The sequence below is a fragment of the Scyliorhinus canicula genome, chromosome 16 (assembly GCF_902713615.1).
Source record: "Scyliorhinus canicula chromosome 16, sScyCan1.1, whole genome shotgun sequence".
NCBI lineage: Eukaryota > Metazoa > Chordata > Chondrichthyes > Carcharhiniformes > Scyliorhinidae > Scyliorhinus > Scyliorhinus canicula.
Window position 1 is genome coordinate 26,623,951 of NC_052161.1, and position 12,782 is coordinate 26,636,732.

Genomic DNA, 12,782 nt, shown 5'->3' on the forward strand with positions numbered 1-12,782 from the left:
GCCTTTAATGACCTGGGAGCCCCCCCTCAGGTGCCATTATGACTGGTCCACGTTAGTGGAAACCAGTACTAAATGGTACCCTGGCAAGGTCTCACATGCATGGCCTTTAGGTCCTGGGCACTGGGGGAATCCTGCAAATGCATTTTTAAATGAGCCTAATGAATCATTTAATAATGCAGATCTGGGTCACGCCCAGTGAGGGTGAGATCCAGATTGTGATGTCTTGCAAGATTTCGTTAAATCTCATGAGGCGTTTCGAACATCGCCAATCTCCCGAGAGGCCTCTCGCAAGATTCAACGACCTCACCTCGACACCACGTCGAATGCATAGAAAACAATGATAATCAGCCTTCAGTAATTCTAGGCCACTCCTGTTGGTTAAGTGCACTTCTTCTCAAACATCTTCATCATATTGTTTTACATTGGCAGCAGGCTGCTGGACAAATTTAGGTTCTGCCTATTATTAGCATCATATGTTGCACCTTTTAACCTCAATTGCTGTAAATGATTTCTCAAACGTAAAAGTTTGCCTACATTGCATCCTGTTTTGACATAGAAATCTCCATTGCGCGCCATAGCAGTTGTCTTTTGCGTTGAACAGCCTTTTCAGCATAATCGTCCAGCTTCTACTGTTGTAACACAAAGGATAGCAGTGACTGTATGTTCACAGCCAAGGATGATGGCCTTCAAGCCTTGCTGAACACTCTGGTTGCTGGGTGATTACATTCCTATCCTGTGTGGAACATTTTTTCGCATCTCCGTGCCATCTATTATGAGCTGTGGGTCATCATCGCTGAATTTATATTGGAATTTTCCTTCTTTCAGTTTCTAACTGGATGCTCCCGCAGTGTTTTAAATCATAGAATCGCAGAATGGTTATTGCACAGAAGGAGGTCATTCAGCCAATCTTGCTTACACCAGCTGTCTGAATAGGCAATTGAACTAGTGCAACTCTCCCGCCTTCTCCCCATAATCCGTCCTTTTCAAATAATCCAATTCCACCTTAAATCTGTGCTCTCTCGGAATCGATCCTTCCCCAACAGTGGGAACAAGTTTTCCCTATCTCCTTTGTCCAGAATTTTCAAGGTTTTGAATACCTCTTGTCAGATCTCCTCTCGCCCATCTCTTCTCCAAGGCTACGCTCTAATCTATCCACATAACTGACGTTTCTCACGCCTGGAACCATTCTTGTAAAGCTTCACTGCACTCGCTCTAATGCCTGAACATCTTTCCCAAAGCTTTCAGAACTGGACACAATGCTCAGTTGATGCCGAACCACTGTAAATAATAATACTGTATAATAATAATTATTATAATCGAATTAATTTAATAATCTTTATTGTCGCAGCTCGGCTTACATTAACACTGCAATGAGGTTACTGTGAAAAGCCCCTAGACGCCACACTCCGGCGCCTGTTCGGGTAGACTGAGGGAGAATTCAGAATGTCCAATCCACCTAACAAGCACGTCTTTCAGGACTTGTGGGAGGAAACCGGGAGCACCCGGAGGAAACCCACGCAGACTCGGGGAGAACGTGCAGACTCCGCACAGACAGTGACCCAAGCCGGGAATCGAACCTGGGACCCTGGCGCTGTGAAGCAACTGTGCTACAATGTCGCCCTCTCCTTGCTCTTGTGCGCTACGCTGAGGGGTTTCTCTCCATGTCCTTTCCATTGAGATAAATAAATATATAGACTCACACACGTCCTATTGGGGAGATTGTCTGCCTGTGTTGTCTCAAACGTAAATGACGACGAAGGCGGAAAGTCTCGCGAAAGTTGATTTTTCATGTCCCTCGCTGGTGATATAAATATATTTAAATTTATTTCTCATTTAAATATATTTTTTTGAATTTTAATATTATTCATGGGCCACCCCACCACAAGACCCCTCTCATGGAATATTCAAGCCTCTCTGATGTGACAACTTTCTAAAGACAGGAAACAGTCGAGGGGACCCTGCCGGGCAGTGCCAATCTGTGCGTACCAGGAAGTTTTAGCTCTGTGCTGATACGGGGAGGAATGGGGAAGAGCGCCTGGTGATCGTGGGGAGACGGTGGAGCGGGGTGGTGGTGGGGGGTGAGAGAACCCGCTGATCATTGGGGGAGGGGGGTGGGTAGAGCCCAGGGGGGAAGAGAGAGCCCGATGTTTGTGGAGGTTGGAGAGAGAGAAAGAGAGCTCAATGAATGTGGGAGAGGGAGAGAGAGCCTGATGACTGTGTGTGGGTGTTGCAGAGGTGTGGTGGTGAAGAGAGAGAGGATCCTGATGATTCTGGGACAAGGGCATGATTTTCAGTTCTGATCGTGATGCCCTTTAATGATGCCACCCTGATCTCCACGGAGCCGGCTTTACCAGCACTATCAGGTCTCACCCTGTTAGACGGCATAAACCCCACCCCAAGTTTATTTTTGTTAAAATGGCTGAAGATCTGGGCCGGGATTCTCTGACCCCGCGTCAGATCGGAGAATCCCCGGGGGGGACACGAGAATCACGGCCCGCTGACAGCTTCCCCATTCTCCCCCGCCGGTTCTCCGGCGCCCACGGGATTCCCGCCGTGCCGGTCGGGGGCCGTTGAAAGCAGACCCACTTGGCGATTCTCCAGGTCCCGATGGCCCGAGTTCGGCCAAGTCCCGCCGACGTGGGTTACTGGGGTCCCACACGGCGGGACCTGGAAGGTGTGTCTGCAGGGGCTGTCCTGGAGGGGGGGTGGGGGGGCGGGGAGATTCGACCCCTGGGGGGGGGGGTGCACGATGGCCTGGCCTGCTATTGGGACTGGTTCCGTGGGCAGCCTATGTTCCTCCGCGCCCAGCTTCTTGTAGGGCTCCGCCATATTTCCCGGGGGGCGGCGCGGATAAGGGAACCCCCGCCCATGCACGGAATCACACTGGCCCTAGCGCACATGCACAGAATCATGCTGGCCGTTCCGCAGATGCGCAAACTCCGCCAGCCGTTCTGCGCCGCCTGGAGTTGCAGGGACCACTCCGGCGCCGAACTAGCCCCCTAGGAAGGGGAGCATTCCCCATTATCGGGGAGCGTTGACCCCGGCGTGGTGAACGCCGCTTTTCACGCCGGCGTGGGGACATAGCCCCATTATTGGAGAATCCAGCCCCTGGTCTGAAAACTCAGTGGTACATCTGGGGAGATATGTACCGGTTTTCAGTCCGAGCCTAACACTCTGACAAATGATTAGAAAATTCCACCATATATAAAACACAAACACACACTCCAGTGAAGTGGCAGTTTAGCAACATTATTGCAGGTGTTTTTTGATTACTCAATAATTCATTAGTTTAACACGTTCCAATGAATCTTAGCAACCAGACAGTAAATTGTGTGCTCTTGGCATTGTGCTAAGCAATGTAAGCAACAAAAACATAAACACTTAGCACAGTATCCATTCTCTTCCAAGAATTTTACCTTAATTTTTAAGATGTCAAATCTTTTCAACTCGTTCCAATTGTGCCAACTGTCACAATAACAAGTAACATCTTTCAGCCAAACCCAATCTTGCTCAAAGCTCTATTAAGCTATCATCCCAGTTCCAACTGGCTTACGTTGTCTCCTTGCTCCCCAATACTTTCTGTTTAAGATGATCTTCCTCACATTTAATCGCTTGATGGTTTTGCATCTCACTTTCTTTGTAACCTCATCAACTTCTAAATCCCACCCTGAACTATCTGTTTCTCTTAGTCTTGCCTATTATGCATTCGCTCCCATCGCCTCATCGATTGTGGTTGTATCTCCAACCTCCTGACTCCAGGTTTTGGACTTATTTGCCTCGACCCTACTAATCCTCCACCTCCTTGCCTTTCTTTAAGAACCTTTTTATTAGGTGGGGGGGGGGGGGGGGGGGGAATTCTCCCCTCCCGCTGCAGTTTTGTCTGAGCACCAAATTCTCTGTCCTTGCGAGCAGCAGCAGTGGGGCGGTCTAGCAACGGAGAATCCTGGCCAAGTTTATGGTAATCCCTCTCATTGTCTCCTTTTGTTTGGCGTCCATTTAACCGTGGTCTAAATTTCTATGCCCAGTTGGTGGTGGGCGCTGAGTTAGGCAGGGGTGAAATTTCAGACCACTGGTCGACATGTCTATTCCTCAACAACATCCTTCCCTGGGCCATTTCCCCAAAGGTGAGATGGGTGTCTAGGCAGCAATAAGACAGATCAGGGTGTCATTGGCTGACTGGAACTTTCCAATTGACCTCCATGAAGGCACCTGGAGGTTTATAATCATAGTATCATAGAATATCCACAGTGCAGAAGGGGGCTATTTGGCCCATCAAGTCTGTACCGACCCTTTTTGAAAGACCACGTTACCGAGGCCCAAACGCCACCCTTTCCCGGAAACTTCCCTCCGGGCAATTTAGCATCACCAGCCCACTCAACATGCACATCTTTGGACTGTGGGAGGAAACCAGAGCACCCGGAGGAAACCCACGCAGATACAGGGGGAACGTGCAAACTCCACACGTGCAAACTCCACACAGTCTCCCGAGGTCAGAATGAACCCGGATCCCTGGTGCTGTGAGGCAGCAGTGCCAACCACTGTGCCACCATGCCGCCACCATCTCAGCTGTCGAAGGGAATCTTACTGTCTGTAGCCAAGAGGGCAGTGCTGCAGCAGGCTACAAGGCATTCCCCACCTGCCTGGCTTCAGCCGGTCTCACTGTGGAGGAGCTCCCCAATGGTGGACTGGGTACTGATTCTACTTTTTATTTAATAGTGTAAAAGGTTGGAGCCCGAGTGCTTCAAAATGGTGGCTGAAAAGTAGCCTGCTGCTTCTCCAGTTCTTGAGGGCGTCCTATTGGTCTTCCTGTTTTGAGAATCTGCCCACCATCCTTAGTTGGATGGCTGGCCCACCCTCTGACCAGTAATTAACCAATTCAGGGAAAATCACCGACTGTTCCCACACGGACAAGCTACTGACTCCATTTGACCCTAACATCAGAATCCTGAAGCCTATGGGGAATATCCTGCCTGAAGGCTTAATGAAGTGATTGGAGTTCTTCATTTTACATTGAAGGATATATTTCAATTCAACCAGTTGTTGCTTTGGGTCAGTGATGCGTTATCAATTGCACACAAAGACTCGAATCGGTATAAGAGAGGCTTTACTACCGTGAGATGTTTATCCTTCGATTGCAGCTGGTAGAATGGCAGCTCAGGAGAACTCATGAATATTTATACTGCTCCCTGTGGGTGGAGCTAGCCAGCAGGGGCTACCGACAAACCTGTAATACAGGTACTGCTGTACATCCCCTAATACGGGCACACACATATTTACACAGTGGTGGATCACCACATACACCCCCTGTTAAGAATGAGTCCGGCGGGGGTGACGTGGAACTATATACATAATCCGTGATTTATTTACAGAGGGGAGGGAAAAATAATTAAGTGTCCATCTTGCAACCCGGTGCCCGTCAGAGGTTGAGTCTGACGGGCGGTCTGACGGTTTGTTGAGAGCGACGCAGCAGTGGTGGCGACACCTGTACAGGTGGTGTCGGCGTCGACGGCATCGTTGCTGGCGCTGCTGGTGCTGGCCAGTGGCTGGACGACTCCGGGAGCGTGCCAAAATCTTCCATGTCCTCTAGTGTGGACAGAGGAATGAGGGATGGACCTGGTGGGGCTGATGTTGGGAGAGCCGGGGGAGGGGAGGGTGGCGCGTGGGTGGGGAGGTGAGTGGGATCGGCACCCGAGGGAGCCAGGTCCCTGAGCGAGACTGTATCCTGGTGGCCGTCGGGGAACTCCACGTAGGCATACTGGGGGCTAGCGTGGAGCAGGTGCACCCTGTCCACCAGAGGGTCCGCCTTGTGGAGTCTGACATGCCTACGCAGTAGGACCGGCCCTGGAGCTGCGAGCCAAGTTGGGAGCGACACCCTGGATGTAGACTTCCGGGAGAAGGTAGAAACATGTTCATGGGGTGTGTTGTTAGTAGTGGTGCACAGCAGTGACCGAATGGAGTGGAGTGCATCAGGGAGGACCTGCTGCCAGCGAGCGGCTGGGAGGTTCCTGGACCATAGGGCCAGCTGGACGGCACTCCAAACCGTCCCGTTCTCCCTCTCTACCTGCCCGTTTCCCCGGGGGTTGTAGCTGGTCGTCCTGCTGGAGGCAATACCCCTGCTGAGCAGGAACTGACGCAGCTCATCGCTCATGAATGAGATCCCCTGTCACTGTGGATGTAGTCGGGGAAACCGAACAGAGAGAATCTGGAATCAAGGGCTTTGATGACGGTGGCAGACGTTATATCCGGACATGGGATGGCAAAGGGGAACCTAGAGAATTCATCGACCACACTAAGGATATAGGTGTTGCGGTCGGTGGAGGGGAGGAGCCCTTTGAAATCCACGCTGAGGCGTTCAAAGGGACGGGACGCTTTCACCAGGCGCACGCGGTCTGGCCGGTAGAAGTGCAGCTTGCACTCCGCACAGACCTGGCAGGCTCTGGTGACTGTCTGTACGTCCTCGACGGAGTAGGGCAGATTGCAGGCTTTGACTAGGTGGTACAACCGAGTGACCCCCGGATGGCAAAGGCTATCGTGCAGGGCACGGAGCTGGTTCACTTGTGAGCTGGCACATGTACCTCGGGAGAGGGCGTCTGGGGGCTCGTTGAGCCTGCCGGGGCGATACAAGATGTCATAATTATAGGTGGAGAGCTCGGTTCTCCACCGCAAGATTTTGTCGTTTTTGATCTTGCCCCGCTGTGTGTTGTTAAACATGAAGGCTACCGACCGTTGGTCAGTGAGGAGAGTGAATCTCCTGCTGGCTAGGTAATGCCTCCAGTGCCGCACAGCTTCAACGATTGCCTGGGCTTCCTTTTCAACTGACGAATGTCGAATTTCGGAGGCATGGAGGGTGCGGGAAAAAAATGCCACGGGTCTGCCTGCCTGGTTTAGAGTGGTGGCAAGGGCGACATCTGAAGCGTCGCTCTCTACTTGGAAGGGCAGTGACTCGTCTAATGCGTGCATCCCGGCCTTAGCTATGTCTGAGTGAATACGGGCGAAGGCCTGTTGTGCCTCGGCCATGAGGGGGAATTGCGTGGATTGGATCAATATTATCAGCCTTGTCTGCATATTGTGGGACCCACTGGGCGTAGTACGAAAAGAACCCCAGGCATCGTTTGAGAGCCTTGGGGCAGTGGGGGAGGGGGAGCTCCATGAGGGGATGCATGCGGTCGGGATCGGGCCCCAGAAGTCCGTTTTGGACAACGTAGCCAAGGATGGCTAAGCGGTCTGTGCTGAATACGCACTTCTCCTTGTCATAAGTGAGATTGAGGAGAGATGCGGTGTGGAGAAATTTGGCAAGGTTGGCATCATGGTCCTGCTGGTCGTGGCCGCAGATGGTGACATTGTCTAAGTACGGAAACGTGGCCCGCAGTCCGTACCGGTCAACCATTCGGTCCATTTCTCTTTGAAATACTGAGACACTGTTAGTGACGCCAAAGGGAACCCTAAGAAATTGATAGAGGCGACCGTCCGCCTCGAAGGCAGTGAATGGACGGTCCGATTTATGGATGGGGAGCTGGTGGTAGGCGGATTTCAGGTCAATCGTCGAGAAGACCCGGTAGGGTGCAATCTGATTGACCATATCAGATATGCGAGGGAGGGGGTACGCGTCGAGCTGCGTGCACCGGTTGATGGTCTGGCTGTAGTTCACGACCATCCTGTGTTTCTCCCCAGTTTTAACTACCACAACTTGGTCTCTCCAGGGACTGTTGCTGGCCTCGATATTACCCTCCCGAAGCAGCCACTGGACTTCGGACCTGATGAAGGCCTTGTCCTGGGTGCTGTACCGTCTGTTCCTGGTGGCGACTGGCTTGCAATCCAGTCAGATTGGCAAAGAGGGAGGGAGGGTCAACCTTGAGGGTCGTGAGGCCACAAACGGTGAGTGGGTGTAGGGGTCCGCCGAATTTGAGGGTGAGGCTCTGGAGGTTACATTGGAAATCCAGGCCCAGTAAAAGTAACGCACAGAGGTTGGGGAGAACGTATAGGCGGAAACCGTTGAATTCAACGCCTTGTACGGTGAGGTTGACCAGACAGAAACCCTGGATCAGTACAGAGTAGGATCCGGAGGCCAGGGAGATCCGCTGGCTGGCGGGATGGACCGCGAGGGAGCAGCGCCTTACCGTGTCCGGATGGATGAAGTTATCGGTGCTCCCGGAGTCAAGAAGGCAGTAGGTCACGTGGCCGTTGATGAGCACTGTCGTTGAAGCGTGGGGACGGGATTGGTCGAGCGTCATGGAGGCGAGTAGCGGGCGATCGACCGAAGAGTCCGACGAGGAGCGGCAGCGACCCGGGTCCCGTGGTCCAGTCCCGAGGGAGGACAAAATGGCGGCTTCCGAAGTACCTGCGGGGAAGAAGATAGCGGCGCCCATACAGCGGATGTTGTGGGGGCAGGGCAAGATGGCGGCGACCATGGAGCGCACGTTGCGGGGCAAAATGGCGGCTCCACTGACCGCACGTGGATCCAGGGGGGAAGATGGCGGCGCCCATGGCGCGCACATTGCCAGGGCGGTGGAAGATGGCGGCGCCCACTGGCCGCACGTGGACCTGGGGGGGAGGAGGTGGCGGCGCCCACTGGTCGCACGTGGCCCCGGGGGCAGCGGACGGCAGCACCCAGTGCGCGATTGGCTGAGTAAAGGGGGAGAGGTCGGGCGTGATAGCGGCAACTGCGCGGGCCTGACACACCGCTGCAAAGAGGCCTTTCTTGCCACAGGATTTACAGGTCGCGGCGCAGGCCGGGCCGCGCTGGCAGGGATGCTTCTGCTGGCCGCAGAAGTAGCAGCAGGGACCCCCAGGGTGCGCGGTGTGGCGGGCAGCGCAGGCATATTGTGCAGAAGCGGCCCCCGTCGGGGGGGGGGTCGGTTGCGGGGTCCACGAGGGGTAGGATGGGTGGCCCACGCGGCGGGCGGGGTAGGACTGTATGTTACGTGAAGCGACCGTCATTGAGAGCGCTAAAGTCTTTGTCGCCGCTAGAACGAGCACGGCCCTTTCCACCAGTCGTTGCCGGATGGGGTCCGATGCAATCCCCGTCACTAATGCATATCGCATGAGGAGATTGGAATGTTCCATGGCCGTGACGGCCTGGCACTCGCAGTCCCGTACTAGGGGGATAAGGGCCTGCCAGAAGTCCTCAATCGACTCACCTGGTAGCTGGACGCGAGTGGCGAGTACATGCCTCGCAAACAAGAGTGTTCGTCGACTGGACGTAATTTTCTTTGAGAGGTTCCATGGCGCGAGCGTAGTTCAGCGCGTCCTGTATCAGCGGGAACACGCTGGAGCTCAACCTTGAGTAGAGGAGTTGAATTTTCTGAGCTTCCGATGGTGCAGGGTCCGCTGAGGTGATGTAGGCCTCGAAGCAAGCCAGCCAGTGGTTAAAGTCTTTTCTGGCGTTTGGCGATTGCGGATCCAGCTGCAAGCGATCGCGTTTTATTCTGATGTCCATGATGCGGAAAATCTCACGGTAATAAATTGATGCGCTATCAATTGCACACAGACTCGAATCGGTACAAGAGAGGCTTTATTACCGTGAGATGTTTATCCTTCGACTGCAGCTGGTAGAATGGCAGCTCAAGAGAACTCATGAATATTTATACTGCTCCCTGTGGGCGGAGCTAGCCGGCAGGGGCTACCGACAAACCTGTAATACAGGCACTGCTGTGCATCTCTTAATACAGGCATACATATATTTACACAGTGGTGGATCACCACAGCCAGATGACCAGCAGTTTCTCTATAATGGTTTATGTTAAAAAGTGGTTTCCCCATTGGGCATGCATTAAATTCTGGCACGTGGTGTGACCAGCAACCTCAGCTCTGACAGAGAGGCATGCAGACTGGAAACGTTAGCTGCGTTCTCTGTCCGCAGCTGCTCTCAGACCTGTTGCGATTTCCCAGCATTTTCAGTTTTTGTTTCAGATTCTTGCATCCACAGTCATTCACTTTTACACCAGGAACTACTTTGCCATTTGTCATGAACAGCAAAATATCCTAAAGTGCTTCACTTCATGGGACACACATAGATACCTTTCACTTCAACTTCAACATAGATGCAATAAATTGCAACCAACGCAAAACATTGTTTCTGTTAATATTACCAATAACGAACTGGCCCATTGGCTCGTTCCAGACACTTACTAACTGATAACCAGAGCTTTGAAACCAACATAATCTGCAGCAACGTGGCAATGTTTATCTCACTCTCTGAGAATGCGCACTGTAATTCTAGGAATCTTTAGTCGCTATTTCGATATTCTTCTGAAAGCACCTCTGGCTTTGGCAGTTGACCTTTATAACGCCATCTCCTCTGGTTTATGTCAATCTGAGATTACCCCGGTCATGACTTTTGTTTAGGTACTATAAATTATATTTTACATCACTGTATCGTTCTTGATGACTAATATGTGCACAGTTAAAATTCCGGTGGAATTTTCTCTCATGGCATTGCCGACGGAGAGGAGCGAGGTTTGGATGTGAATTTGTCAGGAGTACGAAAATCAGTTTCTCTTTGGTGCGAATTTCCCCCAGGATCTTCCAGTGCTGCCCAGCGTGACAGATCTGGGAACCTGCTGTAGGCTGGGGTGAAATTGATTTGTATCCTGCTGATCAGATGTGGATGTAGTCCTTCCACCCACACCCAATTATCCACCACGGCAGAGGGGCAACTCACACCAGTCCAAAACACATCTGGATATACAGATGTTGGGACTCACCTGAACAGGGCCTGGGGTTGCCACCGGAGTTCAGGTGTGTATGAACGCAGGATGTACAATGGAGAAATTATTCTAGCTCTCATGAAAGTAGGGGAAAGTTACAAAAAGTCAGCTCACTGTGGATATTTTTCTATGTCTATAGTTAGACCAGTTTGCAATGTTGCGCTTCGCAAAGAAGGTTTATTGATGTTCATTCATATTGTTCATATGTGCAGTAGTGTTTAGATTTTGAAAATACCTGGGGACGCCAGCAAAGAATACATGTAGAACTTCCTTAACTGTGGAAAAATCTAGGACATCAAACTGTGCTTTCCGCAAATTTAAATACATATTTAATTTTACTTCATTCCTATTTGTAAGCTTGTTAATGGGCTTCTGGACTGTGGAGAAACACGGCTGTAGCATTGCATCTTCTGAAAAAGGCAACACAGCCATGGAGTAACTGGGACAGTCACATGTAAAGGTCCAAATCTTAGCAAGGAAGGGACTTATGTGAATGAAAGGAGCAATGAAAAACAGAACTTGCTTTTATCTAATCAATTTCACAATCACAGGATATCTCAAAGCCAATGATATACCTGTGAAATGTAGTCACTGTTGTAATTCAACTGTTGTAAACACAGCTGTCGATTTGTACACGGCAAGCTCCCAGAACATGAATGCGATAATGACCAGCTAATGGCTGGAAATCTCCTACCGTTGCAGTTCTCTATTTCTGGCGGCAACGCACCCTCGCCCATGGGGTTCCCAGCGGCGTGGGGTGCATTCAATGGGAAATCCCATTGACGAGCGGCGGGAGTAAAGAATCCTGAAAGGCACGCTGCCAAAACATGCGGCTGGGAGACCAGAAAATCCAGCGCAGTATGTTTTAGTTATCCAGTGGGGATAACTCCACTGCTCTATTTTTAGAATGGTGCCATGTTATACATCCATCTGAGGGAGCCTCAGTTTCGCTGAAAGGCAATGCAATACCCCTTTGGGTCTGAGTGCCTGTTTCTACAATGCATTTTTACCTAGTAACGTTCCACGTGTGTCCCATTTCAAGTGCAATATCTGTCCCAATGGTCAGAGGAATGATGCATAAAACAAGAAATGGATGTATGTTTCCAAGGCTGGCTTTTCTCCCAATGAAAATTGCTAATTTTATGTTTAATTTTCTCTGCCAGCTTAAATACCATGAAGACTATGAGAAGAACATTAAGGGACAATGGAGCCAGGCAGCAGGAGCTCAAGTTGCCATGACAAGAGAGAATTCAGTAAAATACAGTCAGGTTGGTGAAATAGCAATAAGCCATTTGGCTGCTGAATCAGCTCTCTGCTCTATTATACATTGGTCACCTGCATTTCTGAATGATCTTCCTGTTGTTTTAACAAAAACTATTTCTGAGTCACCTAGTTAACAAAATTTGTGAAGCATTAATCATGAGTAAGAATATTTCAAATTGATATTTAATACTAATTTGTGTTTATTTGTAAGTGGGATTTGTAAGTTGCTCATCCCAACTTGCCCGTGAACTGAGTGACTTGCAGTTAAGAGTCAGCTGCATCGTTGTGGGCCAACAGTCACATGTAGTCACCTTCCCTAAAGGACGTCAGTGAGATAGATTTTTGCAACAATGGTTTCATGGACTTTGGGCGGGATTCCCCACCCCCCTGCCGGGTTGGAGAATCGCTGAGGGGCGGCGTGAATTCCCCCCCCCCCCCCCCCCCCCCCCCCCCCCCCGCCGCTCCGACGTCACCTGCCAAATTCTCCGGCGCCCATTTTTCAGTAGGGGCGGGGATCGAGCTGGTCGGGGGCCGTTGGAAGTGCCCCCCCCCCTTCCCGGCGATTCTCCGGCCCTCGATGGGCCGAGCGGCCACCTGTTTTCGGCCAGTCCCACTGGTGTGAAATGGACAAGGTCCGTACCGGCGGGACCTGGCTTGGAGGGCGGCTAGCGGAGTCCTCCTGGGCGGCGCGGGGGGGATCCGGCCCCCGGGGGGGAGGGGGGGTGCTGCCCCCATGGTGGCCTGGTCCACGATCGGGGCCCACCAATCTCCGGGTGGGCCTGTGCCATGGGGGTACTCTTTCCCTCTGCGCCG

General features: G+C 51.7%; 1 protein-coding gene across 1 annotated transcript in view; it reads left to right on the forward strand.

Annotated features, from left to right (window-relative positions):
- The window catches only part of LOC119979706 (nebulin-related anchoring protein), a 125,531-nt gene that overhangs the window by 13,513 nt on the left and 99,236 nt on the right, over positions 1 to 12,782 (forward strand). The window contains 1 exon segment of the mRNA XM_038822261.1: positions 11,870 to 11,974. Coding sequence (XP_038678189.1) covers positions 11,870 to 11,974 — 105 coding nt within the window.